Source organism: Mercenaria mercenaria, unplaced genomic scaffold, assembly GCF_021730395.1.
Source record: "Mercenaria mercenaria strain notata unplaced genomic scaffold, MADL_Memer_1 contig_4951, whole genome shotgun sequence".
Taxonomy (NCBI): Eukaryota; Metazoa; Mollusca; class Bivalvia; order Venerida; family Veneridae; genus Mercenaria; species Mercenaria mercenaria.
In genome coordinates, this window is record NW_026463222.1 from 1 (window position 1) to 23,250 (window position 23,250).

Below are 23,250 nucleotides of genomic sequence, written 5' to 3' on the forward strand. Positions count from 1 at the left end.
AATCAATCCTTTCTTCGGGCGTCTAGCCTTGAAACCAATAGCATATAGCCGACGGCGTATCGTACCATCGCTGACGTTACGTCTACAATGAACAAATATGCAGTTAGTACAAGTACATGCACATTACGTTATTTGTATCATTGTATGAAGTAGTGCACCGAATCGCATATGAAATATTATTAATATGATTTCATTGCGTTATTTATTTAATTGATACCAACAAGTTTGATACATTTAACTGGTTATTTATTTAAAATAAAGAATGATTGCAATGTTAATGTTTTGTACATGTATATGAGACTCACCCATTAATCCCAGCAGTATTCCTGGCGGTAGTTGTGTCTTTGAGGAATCTGTCCTGACGGTGGGCAGCTTGCACCTCTGCGTCTTGTGCCGGTGTTGTCACTTTGGGACGTCCTGTCCTTGGTCGATCCTGAACATTACCAGTTTGTAATAGACGTTCATGATGGAGTCTTACAGTCGTCGAAGCATGACAACCTAATGCTGCAGCTATACGTCTCGTGGACATTCCGGCATGTAGCATTCCGACAGCATGATTTCACAAATTATCCGGAAGTTGTGGCATTGCAAAAGACTATTTATGTCAGCTAAAAATCTTTTGGGGTGTTTTTTTAATTGTAAAGTCGTAACAGGTCACGAAATTAGCGATTTTTTAAAAATAATTTACTTACTTTCAGCGAGCACATGCAAAACGTGCTTTTCGCATTATTGTGCCAGTCAGGTGTCACGGTACGATAATTTCAATAAATTGTAGTGGCATAGTAATATTTTACATGTATAAATAATATTCAATTACGTTTGGGTTAGTAAAATATATTTACGGCGGAAATATTCAAAAAGGAAATGTGTTGCGTTTATTTTACGGTTCGGTGTATATTGAACACTAACTACGGTCCATTTGACACACTTTTAAACTTGATCTATGATCTTTCTGCATATGGCACCAAAATGTCGATAATTTAATGGATGACGCGGAAATAAGATTTTGTCTATATATCATTTGATCGTGTTGTACGACCCTGACATCCAACTAATGTGCATATATACTATGTTCTTAGCATTGCTAAAATGTTTGTAACTTATATACTATACAATAGTAGTCGTCTAATTTCTTTCTGAGACAAAGAAAAGAAAACATTATTGACATTAACTTTTTTGTTCATCTAGATATAGATGTTAAAGATACGTATTCATGTATTGATATCAGAGTTTTCTTTTATACAGGAATTTCCAAGGAAAGAAAAGGAGTCATGGCATTTAAAAAGACTACGTCTTCAACAATTGGGTAATATTATTAAAACTTTAAACTTTTAATCTAAGCAGATTACAGTTGTCAGGTTTATATAATTTATTAACTCGAAATATCAAGAATCTATCTCGAATTTTCGAGTTACGTATCTTAATAACTCTAAATTGGTTACTATTGTTGTATACGTAGAGATATAGGTCCTGGGCAATATTAGGTTCGGGAAGCCACAGAGTGTCATAAAGAATACTAGACAGCCTTCTCGTTAAAATAAAATCGCTACTTTAGCCGTGTAAAAGTCTGGAAGGTTTTCTGCCCAATTTGAATCAACATGGCAAGAAAATATAGCCATATGAACATGCAATTATCAGTCCGACCAAGATCTGGTTCCCGAGTAGCTGAGACCATTGAAGGTGAACATAGCATGATAAAACGTTGTAAAAGCCATTGAAACTAAATTGCAAATTGTATATAAATTTTCGTAAAATTCGATTTTTTGCTGTTGCTGTTGCTGTTGTTTTATTTCGCTAAAAAATGGGACATATTATGAAATGACATTATCCGGCTGTAGCTTTCAAACTTTACAGAATGACTACGCACAACTTGCAATGACATTATCCGGCTGTAGCTTTCAAACTTTACAGAATGACTACGCACAACTTGCGAAGACCGTATTGAATAATCGGCGAACGACACTCCCCATTTTTTAATATTTTCATTCATTGCTGCACCGTTACATATTTTGTAGAATCCAAACTACCTGCACACTTGTGGTATAGTCCCTAGATAGGGGAATATAGCTTTGATTGCATTATTGTTTTGATCGAACGCAGTATGCATGCCTCCGTTTTGAAGAGTTGAAAAGAAATGAACCTAAAGAGGAAATACCACCAAAATGGTGCGCATCTCCGAATATGCCTTAAACTAGCCTAGATGTCAAATAAATCGATTATGCAAGTACATAATCGATGTCGGTGGCTTTGGCTCATTAAGTGATTGACAATCGATTGTCGGCGACAATCGGAACATCACTACTTTTATTATCAATAGGTCAAAAGTCGTGGTCACAGTGACCTAGAAAGAAAAACGATTTCGGGACTGTAACAATAGAGTATCATACCTACGGCGCTTAAACTTAATGTCTGAATGCTACTTGAGGGAGACCCCTATTGATACTGGGTTTTGTGGCTCAAAGGTCAAGGGCACAGAAACCTCGATTAATTTCTGGTATTTTGTAGGGCGCTATGTCCAAAAGTATAACAACTACAGTTTTCAAACGTTTCATGATTACTAAGCACCATTTTAATACAAATTCCTTATTGTTTTAAGAGTCAGTATGTCAAAGAACACAATAACCCGGCGGCTGATACGGTTTTCAATATTTTCACAATGATGAAGTCCCACTTAAGAAAGATCCTTATTGATTTTGGAGTCCACGGTTCACAGGTAAAGGTCACAGGAATACTAAATATATATGTTTACATTCAAATCATTTTCTTGATATTGCACCTTAGAATCCTTATCCATAACCTACAACCCACATACGTCCACTCCTTTCCTGTAATATTGTTCTGCTTGTAGAGTAGTTTATGGTACCCACCTCAACACACGCATCCATTCACTGCCCTTGTTAAGTTTTAATAATTTTTGTTTTTCTTTCAGTTTAAGGTTTAGCTTAGTATCTTTCATCACATCCCATACCCTACACACCCATCTGTCCATTTATTTTGTTTTGTTCAGTTTCTTGCTGTTGTAGTTTGTAGCACCAAACGTATCCCACAATTCACAAATGTCCCATGGTCCTCACCTCTTCTCTACTATATTGATTTAATTTTTCACTTCAGTTACTTACTTCCAATTATAGTCTCAATCTGTTTTACTCAATCTTCCACTCCCTTACTTTTTACCTGCAGTATCTGGTGGTTCAAATAATTTATTAAAGGCACCTTCCCTCCTTCTCTTAGTCCTTATCCATTCTGCTTGCAAACGGGCGTATTATGTCTTGCTTAAACGCAGCATTTGTTTGATGAATTTAGATCCTTCTGTTGTTAAACATTTCAGAGGAAGCTATTCAGACAAAAAGATGTAAACAAAGAGACCTTATGAATGGTATGTATTTTTATCAAACATTTCCGAGAAAAGATGATAAGTCTATCTGACATTATTTCATTTTACAAAATCATGTGAAGTTCTCTGAGGACGTATCTTACTATCAAACACTGAGTTTTTTTTTTACATAAGCAATAGGTACAAAAAGACAATTCAACACGAAAAATGAAAAAGCGAGGATCAGGATAAGATATTCGGCCCAACAGGCCTGCATGTCCCTTTTCAACATAAAACTGATCGAACTTTTACGTGGAGATAAAAAAACGACGAAAATTGTAAGGCTTAATAAAATTTCTAACTAAACCCTAAAAGTTTTTTTTGTCTATTTTGGAGACATGCATGAAATAGATGTAAAAGTAGTCTCATCTCAATAAAAAAACATTTAAATATGGATTTGCAGCTTTGATTCATAGCAATGTCAAATTCTTAATTTGCCAAAAGTCAACTTTTTTTGCAGTCATTGGAACAAGGCGCATAATCTAGTTTTTCATTTTTAAGAATTTGATAGAAACTTTATGATATCCGAATATTTGATTGATATACCTAGAAGAATTCTTGCAATAAGTTAACAAAACGCATTTTAAAAAATATATCGAGTTTTGTAAAACGAGACGTAGACCAATAATATGTAGCCTTAACAGACATATGCCTGAACTTTAATCTACATATTATTTCTTTAGTGACATTTTTACTGAAGTGTTTGTTTCCATATTGTATCAGACATTATGTCTTTATTTTAATAATGAAACTTTCTAATTTTCTTAATTGTTCAAACTGGCATTCCGTAAAAGCTGACTTTTGTGAATATTAATTTCGACAGTAATGGTGTTCAAGGCTGTGATTATTACACTTAATAGCCAACTGAAGACTGCCAGGAACGATAGTCGATAAACAAAGTATGATGAAGTTATGGTTGCACATGTAAGAAGTCTAATTAGAACATTTGATCAGTAAATATCTGAATGCAAAGAAATATCAGCAACGACTAGATTAAGTTCGTGTCCTTTTCTTATTGTCAACGTATGGCATTAATGCCCGTCCACTTAGCTCAATATAGGAAGAGTCTAGATCTACGAATCACGAGGTCGTGAGGCCAATCACTGTTTAAATGTTTGGTTTCCGTGGCGATTTGATAGTAGACAATTCGACCTCCACTTATGATTCATGTGTAAAAGATGACATTTATTTGCGGAGAACAGGTTAGTACTGGTTCATACTCCAAGAACTCTAGTAAGATTAACTGCTCGCCATTACAATACAGAAATACTGTTGTAAAACAGCGTTGAACACAACGAGGAAACTTGCAAAACTTTTATTTAATCTTTACTTTTGAGAAATCAAGCCATACCTGAAGGATGATATTAGCATACACATTGCTCTTTTCGTGAGAAAATAATTTTTTACACAGTGAGTGTGTAAACAAATTAAACAAGTAAATAAGCAAATAAATGAATACGCCATGCACATATTTTTGCTTACATATATTACGCATCAATATCCATAGTTTCAATAAATTTGGCACTGGCTGCCGGATAGTACGACAACAAAAAAGAGAATTTCTAGTTATCAAGAAAATATTTTCTCTATATCTTAGGAATGAGTTTATACTTAATTTCTGACAGATATATATATATATATATATATATATATATATATATATATATATTGTTGTATCAATTTTTACATTGAAAATTGAAAAACGCTACTGAATTATAGATATCTATATTGAATGGTCGTTTACAACACAATCATCCGTGGTTTATTGATAATGGCAGCTGCCGAGGCAGCCCGGGGTCAATTCCCAACCCGGGCATCTTTATTTTCTTTATTTAGCATTTTAAAGTAGCTTAGAAACAACAATTCTTGCACACCAGACGGGGATTTCCGGTATTTTTACCTGTGCTAGGAAAATCCATCTTACATCCCGGGGTGTAAGATGACTCTCATCCTTTAAATGACGTATTATGAACTACATATATGTAGAAGATTTATGTAGTTATTTATATATTATTTTAAAAAAACGGAATAAAAAATACCTTGACAGTTTCTCTTTGTTCCTGATAGTATATTTCTCGATTCAAAACACGTTATTATCCCCCCGCCAAAGGCGAAGGGGATATTAGAAATGCTCTCCGTCCGTGCGTCCGTCCGTCCGTGCGTCCGCAACGATCTTTATCCGGAGCATAACTCCAAAAGTACTGGAGGGATTTTCTTCAAACTTCATACACTGATAGAACACATTGGGAGGAAGTGCAGTGTGCAAGAACAATAACTCTACCTTGCCTATTTTTTGAGTTATTCCCCTTTATCATATTTTCTTAAAAAATTTTGTCCGGAGCATAACTCCAAAAGTACTGGAGGGATTTTCTTCAAGCTTCATACACTGATAGAACACATTAGGAGAAAGTGCAGTGTGCAAGAACAATAACTCTACCTTGTCTATTTTTTGAGTTATTTTCCTTTATCGTATTTTCTTTAAAAAAATTGTCCGGAGCATATCTTCTTCATGCATGGAGGGATTTTGATATATCTTGGCACAAATGTTTACCACCACGAGGCGGAGTGTCGTGCGCAAGAACCAGGTCCCTAGGTCTAAGGTCAAGGTCACACTTAGAGGTCAAAGGATACAAGAACAAAAACCTTGTCCGGAGCATTTCTTCTTCATGCATAGAGGGATTTTGATATAACTTAGCACAAATGTTCATCACCACGAGACGGAGTGTCATGCGCAAGATCCAGGTCACTAGGCCTAAGGTCAAGGTCACACTTAGAGGCCAAAGGTCAGAAACAAGAATGACTTTGTCCGAAGCATTTCTTCTTCATGCATGGAGGGATTTTGAGGTAACTTGGCACACTTATACACCATCACGAGACGAAGTGTCATGCGCAGTTCCCTTCTTTAGAATTACGTATACTTCCCTTTGTTGTTACTTCAAATAGCTTTTATTGTAACTTTTTCATTACTAGTCGTAGGGAAAAATCGAGACCACTTTTCTGTAGTACAATGAGCATGCTAAATCCAATTTTGAGGTGTATTTTGACCAATCTCTACCTGATAGAGGTTTCTGTGTGGACTTGCAATTTTTTTTTTTTTTTTTTTTTTGAAAGATTAACTTCCCTTAGTTGTTACTATAAATAACTTATATTGTAACATTTTTTATAATTGACCCTAGGGAAAAAACAAGACCACTTTTCTGTGGTACAACATAGATGTTACTCTCCAATTTTAGGGGTATTTTATTATATATAAGGTATCTCTACCTGGTAAGGAGTTTTTTGTGGACTTTAAAAAACAAAAGACTTACAATGATTACTAAACAACCACAAAATTAACATTCCATTTGCAAATACAGCTGCTAGAGTAAAGAAATTTGCTTTGACGGGCATATATTGTGACATTCTGGCACTCTTGTTCCCTGTTAGCTTTCCATTCCTTCTTTTTACAGTAGCCATATAGAAAAACATCATAGCTATACTTTTCATGAAAATTAATAAAATTTAGCAGTAAACCACCTCACTACTGACTTATTCTTTCTTCCACATCTTAAAACCCCTGATGCGGACCACAGCTAAACGGTTCTTCAAAGCTTTCCCCAAAATTAATACCTTCAGACACTAACTTGCCAGGAACTTTAGCCTTCAATTATAATATGCCCGGCGGGGGGATTAGCCATGTGTAACATGGCTCTTGTTTTATCAAAAATTCATAACGTAACGCTGCAACTGATAAAACAAAACCGGAACTAAACATTGTTATTTGTCTTTGAAACGTCATGACGTCTTTCCTGTTTACGTACGTTGCTTTCCCGTGCTTTGTTTAAATACGCTGCTATAAGAAATAGTTCTATAAAGAACGCCGTTCGATTGATTTTATTATTATTATTATTTCTTGATATCAGTATGCAAGAAAAAAGATTCTGTCACTGGTTATAGGTGCAGATGGGAACTTCCGGCCTCGAGGGTGACTGTTAAGGCGATAACGAGGCTCCAATATTTGTAATGACAGCGGGAAAGTTTTCATTGTCGAGGCAGCTTGGGGTCAATTCCCAATTCGCGCATCTTTATTTTCTTGATATAGCATTTTTAAAGTAGCTTAGAAACAACAATGTTCTTAATATGACCAAACTTCAATTTTAACGTGGCGCGCGTACCTTTTCTGAATTTCGGCACCATCTCAGATCTTGATGAGTTTCAGTATGCTAGTCCATTAACGGAAATACATCTCTTTTAAAATGCTTCATTTTAAAGATGAATATCTGATATAGTTTTGAAGTCGAATCTCCCCCTTGCGGTAACGGTAAATTTGCGCCTTTTAGCAATAATGAATTTGACAGTGAATCGTTTATTTTTTTCTACAGACATTCTCTATTATCATAGTATTTATTTTATTACCCGAAATCAAGAACCAAAAAAAAAAAAAAAAAAAAAAGAAAAAATATACGTGCAATATTTCAATATTCTCAATTTACATTCAATATACCAGATATATGACTATATTTCAGTACAACTAAAATAAAAGACTAAAAACATCTGTATCTTATGTCCTAAATATGGCCACTCAAAAGTTTAGCCGGGTAACCAGCTAAACAACCAATCCAGCCGGGTAACCAGTTAATTGTAGGGAATAAATCCTCCGAAAAAAAAGAAGAATAGACGTGTTTGTTAAATCCTAACCGGGTAACCAGTCAGATTTAATTAAAACCTATACAGTACCGTGGCACAACTTCCAACAATGCTACAGTCCACTACCACGGACAAAATGACAGACGAGTGGTATCTTCCATTACCCTACGGGTAACCATAGCAATAATGAAAAATATCAAACGTGTCACTAAACCAGGCACAGCACTGTAGTGACCAGTATCCATACCATGACACAACTTCCATCAATGCTACGGTCCACTACGACGGACGAAATGACAGACGAGTGGTATCCTCCATTACCCTACGGGTAACCATAGCAATAATGAAAAATATCAAACGTGTCACTAAACCAAGCACAGCACTGTAGTGACCAGTATCCATACCATGACACAACTTCCATCATTGCTACGGTCCACTACGACGGACGAAATGACAGACGAGTGGTATTTTCCATTACTTTACGGGTAACCATAACAATAATGAAAAATATCAAACGTGTCACTAAACCAGATACAGCACTGTAGTGACCAGCATCAACAGGCATGACACAGGAGTGGTATCCTCCATTGTTCTACGGTTAACCATAGTAACAATGCAAATCTAGCCGGGTAACCAGCTAGAGAAGCAAAGCAAAGCAATGCAAAGTACTGTAGTGATTAGCACCAGCAAGGCTATGTTACACTTGAGCAAGGTTATGTAGAGCTAGGCAAAGCAAACGCAACGCTATAAAGATATTACCATAGTACTCGGGCAATACCGTTTGTACACTACTACTCAACGTAACGCAAGTTAACTACAAAATGACCAAACCAAAAGTGAAATGCAATGCTCTGGCCCAACTCCCACGATTTACGCTGGTAACTCGCGTAAGCCGGATACCAGGACCAGAGTTAAATACAGTTTGAACACAGCACCTACTTTACAGTTAATGAAACTGCTAGTATAAAAGGTATGATACGCCTTGTCAACTTCCGATCGGCAGAATTTTTCCCCGAAGCCCATGCATGAGTGACTTATTCAAAATAATTTATAATAATAGCATGTCCATAATCTCCTTTAGGATAATACTTCCTTTCTGAAAATGCAAATCCATAAAAAGGAATATTATTCCAGCAAAATATACACATACTTGTGATAGTTCATTTATGCTTGTACTAAACTACATACTTAGATAACTAAGTACAATCAACACTGTAAAATGAAAATAAAGCACGAGCACTAACGCTTGGGACACTGGCACCAGACCAGAAAGAAAATGCCTCTGTACATGTTATACCCTACCCTAGGTATTCTATAAGAACCATGGTCATGAACGGGAAAATATACTAACCCATTTCAATCGCGCATTTCATACCTAAAACACGCAGTTCGGAAAATGTGTACTATGGATATCAAACAAGTGGTAATTTATATTCCATTGTGTACCGGTCGCATGTCTTCAATACTTTTTATCTTTAAAAAAATGCGTAGTTTATGGTTTCTTTTACAACGTTACACACAAAAAAACTCGCTTGAACTTCCCTGGTGAAGTTCCGGTCTAGATAAAAAACCATTCTGATTGGCTGCTGTGAAAATGTATGTCAGTCGTTATTTTACTACACGTGTACGATAAAATGTTTATATGCATCATAAATGTGCAAAATGAATTAAATAAACAGAACAGATGTATACCAATGTATGATTTCAAATTCATTCATCATTTCGAGTTTTATTGTAAAACTGATTATTTTGCATTCAGTTTTTGTTTGTTTACATTTCGCCTACTATGTGCCCTCTGCCGTGACCTCTAGACCGGATGTTCATTAGGGAAGTTCACGCAAGATTGTTCTGTAACGTTGACGAAAGCATAAAATATGTGGAGCATCTCTGCAATATGGAATATTGAGACAATGTGACTGGTGCATGATGGAAGATAAATTATCGCTTGTTCAATTTACTAGGTACCCTTCCAACGAACGAGATTTAAACGATTTAAATGGGCTAGTGCAATTTCCCGTTCATGACCATGGTTCTTATAGAATACCTAGGGGTAGGGTATAACATGTACAGAGGCATTTTCTTCTGGTCTTGTGCCAGTGGCTTGGGAATTATCATTTGACACCGATAAGATTATGTAATAATGCGCACCCATAAGCATATTTATGTTCTCACAATTAAAGTACAATTGCACCAGCAATGTTCACATTTATAGTGGCATCCAGAGAGTTGCTACTGTACATAAGATCTGCTCCATTAATAGTGCGCATTTGTCTGTGTCGTTGCATCACTTCCCAGTCTGATGTAGGCTCGGCGGCAAATTGTCTGAAACATAAATACTACGGAGAGCAATTAGTTTGTCCCAAAAAAATGTAAACATGTCATAAATTCAATACAAAAAATAATGAATTTTATGTAATAGTGTTACTACATTTGTATTTGTCAAAATTACCTTTGTAAGTCGTTTCGATTTGGGGTGTGGCGGATGGGAAAATTTTATCAGACATTGTTTTGTAGCTAGTAGAAGTTTAACCGAGAATATTGCACGAGATTTCCGTGTTATATATGTCCGTAATTTTTGGGTTTGGTTCCCAAACAATTTAGTTTATCTTTATGCTACGCTTATAATAGACTTGTAACAAAAACCGGTTTCGTTTCACGAAAACTGCAGTAAACATACATGTTTAGGTATAGATACAAGACTGGCAATTTCGTGAAAAGTAAAATTTATTATTTTAAGGATAAAATAATTAATACCCTTTTTAATGACTTTTTATAAATTGAAACGACTATTCATTGATTTTGCCAGTCCGGATTACACTCGCTGCAAGCTCCGTGTGGAATCTCTGTCTGGAAAAATCAAATCAAGCCGAATACAACATTGCAGATCAAAGTAGTTGTGATAGCCGTATTGAATTGCTTTCAGGGGCTTCATTAGCTTAGTGGTTTAGGTAACTTACTTCGGCCCTTGTAACTTACTCCTTGTCCTTCACCACTGTGGGATTGAAACGTCTGCAGATTTTATTTCGGACGTCAAAATGAAAACAAGAGGGTCGTGATGACCCTTGGTTGCTTGAAAAAATAATCTTTTAAGTTAAAGCGTGTTTATGTAACGACAGAACTTTTTGAGGAGAAAATATATATCATGGCGGAACACAAAGTTTCTGCATTCATCTTTATTAAATTAAAAACATATGTTGGCTTTTGTGATGCATTTCCCTTTTATACAGAAAAACAAGGATGAATATCCAACAGGGAAGTCATACACGATGTAAGGCATGCCTTTCCCTGCCTGTCAGACAGGATGTTACTTTATTTTAACCATTACTTAAACAACCAGGTTAAGTGACTCTCGTGCTGTAATTTATAAATGTTTACGTTAATTCAAACGCTTCTGTGATAAAATAGTATAACGAATTGTTATAAAACTCATGTGAAGGAAATTTATCTATTTCACATTATGCTGGCTAGATTAGCTCTATATTTATATCCAGGAGCTCTAATCCTTGGTGTGACGTATGTTCCCCGTGCTGATTGGCTGAAGATCGGGGAAGTTTTGGTAAAGAACACTATAATAACTAAAAATGCTTTTGAAAACATATCGGAAACCAATAGAAAGTCAAAATATTTTATAACACCATATTATTAAAACAGTTTTATTTCAGTTCTATGTATGCTGAAGGCAGCTACTGTTGTTGATGTTTTATATTTAGCCAAGAATGTCATATTGAATATTGTCACATGTTTGACGTCGCGGGAGTGTAATAAAGCCATTAAATAAAAATGATAATACACTAGTGTAATAAAGCTTTGACGTTGACGTAATTTATACTATAGTCGACGTGGGTCAAATTGTCTTGCTTATGTAGTAAAAGAAAGTCGATTTATTGATGTTTCGACAAGAAAGACTAACATGTGATAAAAGAATATCACATTTGTGACTTTCCTTATTGAATTTATTAAACTCGTTGAATAAAATTGATAAAATGCTCGGCAGAGCCTCGCATTTTATTATTTTATTCAACTCGTTTAATAAATTCAATATGAAAAGACACACATGTAATATCCTCTATTTACGTTGCCAATGAGTATTTTGGAGCTGCTGTTTTCACTTACAATAAATATATATTAAGTATCATAACTATTGTTTTCAATACATTGTTTGCATTACGGACGCTTATCTCCAGATTTTTGCATCTAGTTTCGAACATTCTAATATGGCTAACAATGCTTTAATCATCACAACGATGTTATGTTGACGTCACGTCAACGTGATATTTAGCGCCATGTACGCATCAAGAAACAGCGCTTTCAAATTTCATGAAATATTTTACTTAATAACATGTTTTGAACGAAATGTCACATTGCACAAATGTTTTGATCAGTTTATACACATACTGAATTAGTTATTTTCTTTGCCGAATAATTCGCAATAATTATCGCTCAAACTGAATTCTGCCGCAAGACGTATTACCGTTTCCGGTCCTGGCGTGTTTTAACAAATACCTACTTTTGGCGCCATGCTTGCGCGAAGAAACAGTTCCATCATATTTGATATAAATTTTACAATAAAGAACATATTAGAATCGAAATAATTTATTGCAAAACAGTGCTTTATGACTATTTATACACTCGGGTGGTTATACGTCGTCCCAAATAATTTTACTCGGGCTGCGCCCTTGTGAAATTATTACGCCCCACGTATAACTGCACATCGTGTATAAGTGGTGATAAAGCACTGTTTTGCTATAAATTATTTCTTAATTAAAGAAAGTTGCTTCATTGGTTAGTAAATTTGAAATAGATCTAAAGTAAAATTATTTCTTAACAAGAAAGCTCGTATATTGGATACAATATACAAAAAAGTTCCTATAGCGTTAGTCACGCAATAAAATTGTGATGTAAAAAAGAATTAGAAGAATTAAATGGTAATAAAACTAAAACTATTCGATGTTTTATCTCAATGAAACGTGATGACGTCATTTCTGTTTACGGGGCTAATTATGATTATTGTTTATTGCATGAGTACCTATAAATAGTAACACTTCTGTGCTGAAAATGTTCCTGTTATTGTATTGCCTCATGCATTATCACATTATCATAATTGGCCCCGGGGCTATTATCGATAATGGCCCTGACGTTAGCGCGAGAAATCAACGTCCGTAAATAGAAATGACGTCATCGCGTTTCATGAAGGTAAAACAGCGTATATTTCAAGTTTATCATCTTGAGCGTAACGTCGTGTATTCTTCGTGAAATAACTTATTTTCATCCCTAAATTATGCAATAAGCAAGAAAGTACAACTATCAATGCATGTGATTTTATACGGTTTATAGCCTCTAATACAAATAATATAGAATCTGAAAGGGTGATATGTTTTATGCCAGTAGATGCTTGAAATCAAGTACCTATAAAATGACTCACTAAATTTTTCTTACTATATTACAGATAAACTTGTAATAAACAGATAAATACATGGGAGAGTGGTGGCTTTGAGTGATAAGGGCTCTGGAAGAAGCCCTCGGGCTATTATCACCTTGCCAGGGCCATTATTACTCAAAGGCACCACTCTCCCATTTATTAACCTATACTTTAGTTATGTAAGAGTATCATTATTACATAGCAAAGGGTTTCTATATTTGATTTACATGTAAGTAAGACGCAGTACAGAAATGAATTCATCAAAATATTTGGGTTATTCTACGTTCATTTAAAGATGTACTATAGTCACATTTTACGTAAATATTTCATTATTAAGAGGTTAATATACGGCTTGGTTGTGCCTTCTAGCCATAATGGCACATCTAGTGTCATAATTGCTCGAGGGCTTTAGCCCGAGGGCCATTATGAAATTAGGTGTGCCATTATGGTTAGAAGGCACAACCAGCCGTTTATTGACCTTTTTATTATATACCTTCGCTTCATATTCATTTTACATATTTTACTACAAACCTATATTGTCTAAGCATTTTTTTATTGTATTGATTGTTTCATCAAAATCGATCTGAGAATGATTCAGCATCCTTTCACCCGCCATAATGACGTTACTACATGACGTCAACGTCAGATCGCGCTGACGTTCGGTTACCCGGGGCTATTATGATTATGGTGCGTAAGGCGCACTGCGCCATTATGGATTCGTCAACAGGGGCCGTAATGACCGCTTTTAACGGCTTTGTGTTACTATTTATAGTAACGTATATAATGATAAATATTCATTTTAATCTAAAAAAAAACTCATCAAATATCTTTAACTTGGCTGAACATACAAACTAACTGTGTATTCTGCAATCACAAAATTTCATTTCTATATAGTAATAACTACTTGTTCCAAACAAAGCATATTTTTTTTTTATTTTATGCTAACAGGTGAAATACTAAAAAATATCAGTGAGATATTTCTCTATATCACTCACAGTGCCGAACTTCTTTTTTGAGATAAAATTATCTCCCTTGAAATATATTCTATAATTATCTCCCTTTGTTGCCTTTATAATTGCTGGCATCCTGTTATTATCATAACATTCAAGACATGCAGGAGACATGTACAGTTAGATAATCCTATATAAGACAAGCTAGCTACAAATATAATAAGCTTTGCAAAAGTAATAACAGTACTGCAGTATACCTAATGCTCTAAAAATGTTACCTTGGTTGCTTGGTCTTGCCGTTAATGTACCTAGATACAACTTTCCTCCACTTTTCATCGGTTCCTCACTATCGTATGGTTGATTTTACTGGCGACATCACATTTACTTGGTTGTTGTCTTAGTTTATTGTCACAAGACATCAACTCAACCTTACGTAATATGCCAGCATTTTCGTCGAAATTCTTCCCCGCCTAGCCAGTTGTGTGCCAAATTCCATCCCTATTCGTAATGCTATACAGCTCCTGAACCATACTTCCATTAAATCCATGATGTTGTTTAATTCTGCAGCTTCATTTTCCAAGGACTTTCGGATATTCCCCAGTTCTTAACGTTTTTCGGGTTTTTTTTTTGGGTTTTATTTAAATCTGACCTTCAGCGTTTGTAAACAAAGCAAGCTTCCGGTTATTCAACGAACTGACGGCATTGACCGAAATGTTTTAAATATTATGTCTGTTGGCCGCGGATTGTGCATTTTTAACAAAATATTTTAAATGTAGTTTTTTTTTTGAAAAACAAAATAGCGTCGTGTTGATTTAACGGACCTAATCACCAGTATTCGATATTAATGTGCCTGAGCGTCTATGGTAATTTAGCGGATGCATCATATATAACACGGTAGCCTAAATAAATCCTAATGTCATCATGAAGTATTGGTCTTATTTGAATATGTAATAAACAGAAAATTCGTTGATCTTCACCAATTAGCATAAAATAAAAAGACAAATTGTTTGTTTGCAGTGTGATATCGAAATATATCTTCACCGATAAGGGAGACCATTGAATATTTTCACGAAGGAGGAACCAGTATCGTCTATTTATTGGAGTGACATATTCATGCTGCATTTGTTTACAGATTTATAGTATAATGTATTTACCACACTAACTACTCAAACTCACAAATATGTTTATTTTATTATCCAATAAGTGATATGAACAATATTGTATCAAGTATGTTCCTTTAATTCAAAATAACACAATAGGAGATAAATGCGTGTATTTACGGTGTAAACAAAATCAAATCCATTAACAATTAAACTTAATCATTTGAAGATGCTGATAGATTTAATTTTAAAAAGTGGCCGCCATTTTGATGACGTCATAACTCGGTCCTGTCGCAGAATTCAGATTGGCGACATAGCTAAGAGTAAGCTTCATATATTACTAAACACATCTGTATATCTCGCCGTTAATCGTTTTTTGTTGTTGTTTTTGTTTTCAATTCGCACGGGACCCCAAGTATGGCTCTAAGCAAACACACTAAAATTTGCTTTCAAAGAATTTTTAAAACCATTTGGAAATTAAGTTTGGTTGCACTATTTGATTTAAAAATCCTTGTGAATTCTTGTAAAAACTATGGAGTAGAACTGTCGAAGGATTTAACGTGTACACTTACTTTATTTTATTAGCAAGAATGTCCCAACAGAAAAAGAAATGTAAGGCCGGATACAAACAGGTATACCTTTTTAAAATGTAAGGCTGGATACAAACATAAATATCTTATTATAGATACTTTAGGGACTGTGTAAAATGCGCACAGCGCAGACAGTGATGTCTACGCTTGAAAGATTAAAAAGGCCAGACGTTGCCTATAAAATTCTCAAAGCATAGCTGCTTCGGAGTTTCCAGAAAGATTTTATAACAAAAAAGTTTTGGTAAGTTGTTACGTCAGAGGGTAACAGTTTCCTGTAACAGTAATTAAAAGAAACATGAAGGCAAACCAGCAGCTATTAACAATAACAAAATCTTATTCATTAATTTAAGCAACAATTCAAATACCTCCAAAAATGTAAAAATAGTCCAAATCCTGTCCAGGTCAAATTTAAATCCAATCAGAATATAGTATCAGGGAAGGTTCCAGTACTTTCAAGTAATACTAAGAATATTCTGGAAACAAGAGTGCCAGGTAGAGATACCTTAAAATACACCCAAAATTTGAAAGTAACATCAAAACATTAATGTTGTACCACAGAAAAGTGGTCTTGATTTTTCCCTACGGTCAATTATAAAAAGTTACAATGTAAGTTATTTATAGTAACAACTAAGGGAAGTTAATCCTTAAAGAAAAAAAATGCAAGTCCGTACAAAAATCCTAACCAGGTAGAGATAGCTCAAAATACACCTCAGAACTGGATGTAACATGCATGTTGTACTACAGAAAAGTGGTCTCGATTTTTCCCTACGACTAGTGAAAAAGTTACAATATAAGCTATTTATAGTAACAGCAAAGGGAAGTATTTCAAAAGAAGGGACCAGTGATGACACTCGTCTCATGATGGTGTACAATTGTGCCAAGTGACATCAAAATCCCTCCATGCATGAAGAAGAAATGCTCCGGACAAAGTTATTCTTGTATTTGACCATTGGCCTTTAAGTGTGACCTTGACCTTAGACCTAGGGACCTGGTTCTTGCGCCTGACACTCCGTCTCATGCTTGTGAACATTTGTGCCAAGCTACATCAAAGTCATTTCATGCATGAAGAAGATATGCTCCAGACAAAATTTTTATTCTTGTATCCTTTGACCTCTAAGTGTGACCTTGACCTTAGACCTAGGGATCTGGTTCTTGCGCATGACACTCCGTCTCATGATAGTGAACAATTGTGCCAAGCTACATTAAAATCCTTTCATGCATGAAGAAGATATGTTCCGGACAAAGTCATTCTTGAATTTTTTATTCTTGTATCTTTTGACCTCTAAGTGTGACCTTGACCTTAGACCTAGGGACCTGGTTCTTGCGCCTGACACTCCGTTTTATGATGATGAACAATTGTACCAACTTTCATTAAAATCCCTTTATGCATAAAGAATATATGCTCCGGACAAAGTCATTCTTGAATTTGACATTTGACTTCTAAGTGTGACCTTGACCTTAGACCTAGGGACCTGGTTCTTGCGCATGACACTCCGACTTATGATGGTGAACAACTGTGCCAAGTTTCATCAAAATCCGTCCATGCATGTAGAAGATATTCTCCGGACAAAGTCTTTGGACGCCGCCCGCCCGCCCATCCGCCCATCCGCCCGCCAGGGGCGTTCCCATAATACGTCCCGTTTTTCAAACGGGCGTATAAAAATCACAAAGACATTTTTTTCTAAAAATAACTGTCATATACCGTTTATCAGTATTGTTATAGAAAACAATACCGGTAGAATATTCTTGATTAAAATTTACATGATGTCATAAAACTAGGTCAGTAAACAAACTTTTGCCTCAGGGGAAAATAACATACGTAACAAAGTTAAACTTTAACTTCAATTTTCTCGAAATGTGGAAATTGGTAGTTACGACAACTCGTTTTTCAGCATGCGCTATGTGAAAAGAAATTGTAATAAAATACAATTAGTTAGTTAGTGTTATTTTTGTTTTACTAAAGCCGCTTGTTAATATTATCATTGATATGAATAAACCTAGAGAATGTAAATTAAACGCTCCTGTCTAAGCTTGGACGTTAAATTGTGTTTATAAATGTTGCACAAAATGTGGAAATATGAAAAGAAAATAATCGTTTAAAATGCAGACGAGGCAAAATTTCCAACATCAAAATAGTTTCAATCTAAAACATAAGTTCCTTTAAACTACATATACTTAGATAAAAGAGAATGTCTGTAGAATAAAATGAACGTTTTGCCGACAAAATCAGATAAATTGCAAAAGAGCTAAAAGGCGCACATTTACTGCTGCCGCTAGTGGACGCTTCGGCGCAAAACTCTATCAAAGATACATTTTAAAAGGTGATGTTTTACCGTTCAGGTATACTAGTACATAAAGTCATCACGATTTAAGATGGTGCCGAAATGTTTTAGGAAAATAACGAGCCACGGTAAAAAAAAGACCATTTCTAGCCCAAATCTGGAGATCATGCCTTTAAAATATTAATATGTAGATTGAGTTTACCTTATTGGTCAATAATTGAAAGCTAATTAATCAATAAAATGAAACTGAAAATTTATTCGATCTTAAATTCTGACCTGCCAAGATACTTTACGGAGAACGGAGATTTATCTAGTTAGTTGTGCTCAAGATATAACTCTTAATCCAGGCCATATCCCGATGCGTTCCAAAGTTGCAGTGAATCTCTATCACACGAAATTGTAATAAAATGTACGATATGAAAACAAGAGCATATAGGAGCCTGCATGATCGAGCGTTTAATATAATTGAATTTGAATCACTTGTCAACGTGTTCACCGGTGTGACTTCAAAACCTCCCTCGGGATGTAGAATTCTTGCACACCGTACTGGCGTTTCCGGTGATGTTACCCATGCTGGCAAAACCCATCTAGCACCTCCTATGCCGGATGACTCTCGTGCTGTTAATGACAACTAGTGGTTCATGCACTGATAAGTATATTGTTTTTGTAAAATACGAAATAACAAGTACCTTTCTCTCCGTTCTTTATCGTATATTTCTCGATTCAAAATATTTTAGTTTATCGTAAAAACATAACGTTACTCTACAAACGATAAAACTAATGCGGAACTTTGTTATTGTGCGTAACGCAAAACATCTGCTTACGGACGTTAATTTCCCGCGCTTTGTGTTCATTCTCTACTCTAAGAAAGAGTGCTAAGAAGACAGTATTTCTGCCTTTTGTAAAATACGGTAGGCAAGAAAAATAATCTGCCAGAATGAAATTCTAACATGTATACGATATGCAAGAAAAAATATCTGTCATGTGTTTATGAATCGGATGGAAATATCCGTCCCTCGGCCACCTGCGCATGGGCGGCAAGCCTCATTACCGCCCAATGCGCAGGTATCCTCGGGAAGTATATTTCTATTTGATTCGTAAACACATCCAAAATATGATTATTCTTCATGTGAAGACGCCATCCAAAGTTTTAGCATTCGTTGAAAATTTTCAATTAGGAAAAAAGGCGCTGATGAGGTGAAAATTCAGCACATATCTATACTCAACGTTTACTAGACTTTGGATCGTATTAAATGTTTGCGTAACAAGTTTCTGTTTGATCGAGCATTTGATAATTTTATAACCGTTAAACTGACATCAATAAGAACATATGAAAAAAATATTGAACTCGCATTCATAACGTTGAGTGATCGTTTTTCTTAAACAGTCGTAGTGTGTTGTACATTTACATTTACATTTTTATTGCAGAATTAATGCAAATGCAACACAGAGAGACAGAGGGGTACTCTGGTATGTATTTTTCTATTTAAACTTTTAATTAGGGACCTGCCTTTTTGCCGGAAGCCTTGTAGTAATCCCACTTTCCGCCTTTAAAAGTATATTTGTCTGTCTGTTTTCGAACAGCGCCTGCCCAGGCATTAACTTTGAGTTAAAGTTACTCAAAATGACATAGGACATTGAGTGAACGTTTCATATTATCTAAGTTTCTTACATTTAAATGCCAGGTCATATCTTTAAAGAGTGATATCATACAAATATAAAAACATTAAGGGAATGAATGTTTAGCAGGAACCGTCATTACTCTTACTAGCTTATGTTTTTTCATCTCCATTTGATCAATTGATTCGTTAAATTGTCCGGACAGTGTAAGACTATCAGATCTTTTTGTTGAACTTTCACACCATCACAAAGAGTATTGACAGGAAATGCAGGGTACACATACCCTAACATTACATTTCTTGCTTAGTTAAGAAATCAATTTTATCCCCTATTTACTCAATTTCTAATTTATCAATAAAATGAAACAGAAAATTTATTCGATCTTAAAATTCTTACCTGCCAAGATACTTCAGGGAGATTTATGTAGTTAGTTGTGCTTAAGATATAACTCTTAATCCAGGCCATATCCCGAAGCATTCCAAAGTTAATCTCTATCACACGAAATTGTGATAAAAATGCACGATATAAAAAAGAGCACAAAGGAGCCTATATGATCGAGCGGTTAAGGTAATTGAATATGAATCACGTGTCACCGTGTTCACCGGTGAGACTTCAAAACCTCCCTAGGGATGTAGAATTCTTCATGTGAGGACGCCATCCAAAGTTTTAGCATTCGTTGAATATTTTCAATTAGGAAAAAAAAACGCTGATGAGGTGCAAATTCAGCACATATCTATGCTCAACCTTTTACTACTCTTTGAATCGTATTAAATGTTTGCGTAACAAGTTCCTGTTTGAACGAGCATTTGAAAATTTTATAACCGTTCAAATGACATCAATAAGAACATATGGAAAAAGTATTGAACTCGCATTCATGACGTTGAGTGATTGTTCTTCTTAAATAGTCGTAGTGTGTTGTACATTTACATTTACATTTTTATTGCAGACGTTTGGTCACTAGTACTGCGAGTCAGAGAGATAATCCATGGTATGTATTTTTTCTATTTAAACTTTTAATTAGGGCCCTGCCTTTTTGCTGGAAGCCTTGGAGTAATCTCACTTTTCGCTTTTAAAATTATATTTGTCTGTCCGTTTTCGACAAGCTCCTGGCCAGGCATTAACTCTGAGTTAAAGTTTCACAAAATGACATAGGACATTGAGGGAACGTTTCATATTATCTAAGTTTCTTACATTTAAATGCCAGGACATATCTTTAAAGAGTGATATCATACTTTATACAAAGATAAAAACATTAATGGACTGAATGTTTAGCAGGAACCGTCATTACTCTTACTAGCTTATGTTGTTTCATCTCCCTTTGATCAATTGATTCGTTAAATTGTCTGGACAGTTCAAGACTTTCAGATCTTTTTGTTGAACTTTCACACCATCACAAAGAGTATTGACAGGAAATGCAGGGTACACATACCCTAACATTACATTCCTTGCTTAGTTAAGAAACAATTTTATTCCCTTTTTACTCAATTTCTAATTAATCAATAAAATGAAACAGAAATTTTTTCGATCTTAAAACTCTGACCTGCCAAGATACTTCGTAAAGATTTACAAAACATGTATCTAGTTAGTTGTGCTTAAGATATAACTCTTAATCCAGGCCTTATCCCGAAGCATTCCAAAGTTGCAATGAATCTCTATCACACGAAATTGTAATAAAAATGCACGATATAAAAAAAGAGTACATAGGAGCCTACATGATCGAGCGGTTAAGGTAATTGAATATGAATCACGTGTCAACGTGTTCACCGGTGTGACTGCAAAACCTCCCTAGGGATGTAGAATTCTTACTGTGAGGACGCCATCCAAAGTTTTAGCATTCGTTGAAAATTTTCAATTAGGAAAAACAAAAACGCTGATGAGGTGAAAATTTAGCACGTATCTATACTCAACGTTTACTAGTCTTTGAATCGTATTAAATGTTTGCGTAACAAGTTTCTGTTTGAACGAGCATTTGATAATTTTATAACCGTTAAACTGACATCAATAAGTACATATGAAAAAAGTATTTTAACTCGCATTCATAACGTTGAGTGATCGTTTTTTCTTAAAAAAGTCGTAGTGTGTTGTACATTTACATTTACATTTTTATTGCAGCATTAACTCAACGTTTACTAGTCTTTGAATATGAAAAGAAGTATTGAACTCGCATTCATGACGTTGAGTGATCGTTTTTCTTAAATAGTCATAGTGTGTTGTTCATTTACATTCTCCTTGCAGAAATAATGATACTGCCACGTAGTAACTTTGGTATGGATTTTTCTATTTAAAATTTTAATTAGGGTCCTGTCTTTTTGCCGGAAGCCTTGGAGTAATCTGACTTTCCGCCTTTAAAAGTTTTTGTCTGTCCGTTTTCGAACAGCTTCCTCGCCGGGCATTAAATTTGAGTTTAAGTTTCACATAATGATATAGGACATTGAGAGAACGTTTCATATTATCTAAGTTTCTTACATTTAAATGCCAGGTCATATCTTTACAGAGTGATATCATACAAATATAAAAACGTTAAGGGAATGAATGTTTAGCAAGAACTGTCATTACTCTTACTAGCTTATGTTTTTTTCATCTCCATTTGATCAATTGATTCGTTAAATTGTCCGGACATTACGTTCAAGACTATCAGATCTTTTTGTTGAACTTTCACACCATCACAAAGAGTATTGACAGGAAATGCAGGGTACACATGCCCTAACATTACATTTCTTGCTTAGTTAAGAAATCAATATTATTCCCTATTTACTCAATTTATTTACAGGGCCACCAGTATAAAAGACCCAATAAGAATTTATAAATATAAACTTAAAAACATTAACTTAAAGGAAGTTGTTGTGTAAAATAATCGTACCTCTAGCGTATCATTCCTCACATATGATTTTCTGGATAAAAATTCCAAAACTGTTGAACTTTCACACAAAGACAAATAAACTTTTATACTATTATTTAAACTATTATATAAGAGTAGATCCCTCGGAAGCACCGAGAACAAGGCAAACATTGAAATTTGCAGACTCGGTTTGATTGCGTCTGTTCATGAGCAATAGTGGTAAATTCAATAAGACCCACGTCCCTAGCACCAGCTTAAGCAATATTCAATCTTCAAATCTATATGAGTTGAAATCAATGATCCCGAAGGACCAGAAAATATAACAACACTGAGATGAAGTCGGGGCGACTTTTAACGGCCGCCACACAGCACTTTACACCCGCAGTTGTAAAGTAAATATAATCTGAAAAGTAGATCCCTCGGAAGCACCGAGAACAAGGCAAACAGTGAA

The 23,250-nt window shown here is 35.1% G+C and overlaps 1 protein-coding gene across 1 annotated transcript in view; it reads left to right on the forward strand.

The window, feature by feature from the left end:
- The first annotated feature begins 1,194 nt into the window (after positions 1 to 1,194).
- Positions 1,195 to 23,250, forward strand: part of LOC128554337 (uncharacterized) — a 61,498-nt gene continuing 39,442 nt past the window's right edge. The window contains exons 1-4 of the mRNA XM_053535614.1: positions 1,195 to 1,306; positions 3,329 to 3,376; positions 19,769 to 19,810; positions 20,907 to 20,948. Of these exons, the coding sequence (XP_053391589.1) occupies positions 1,195 to 1,306; positions 3,329 to 3,376; positions 19,769 to 19,810; positions 20,907 to 20,948 (244 nt within the window). The remainder of the gene's footprint in view (positions 1,307 to 3,328; positions 3,377 to 19,768; positions 19,811 to 20,906; positions 20,949 to 23,250) is intronic.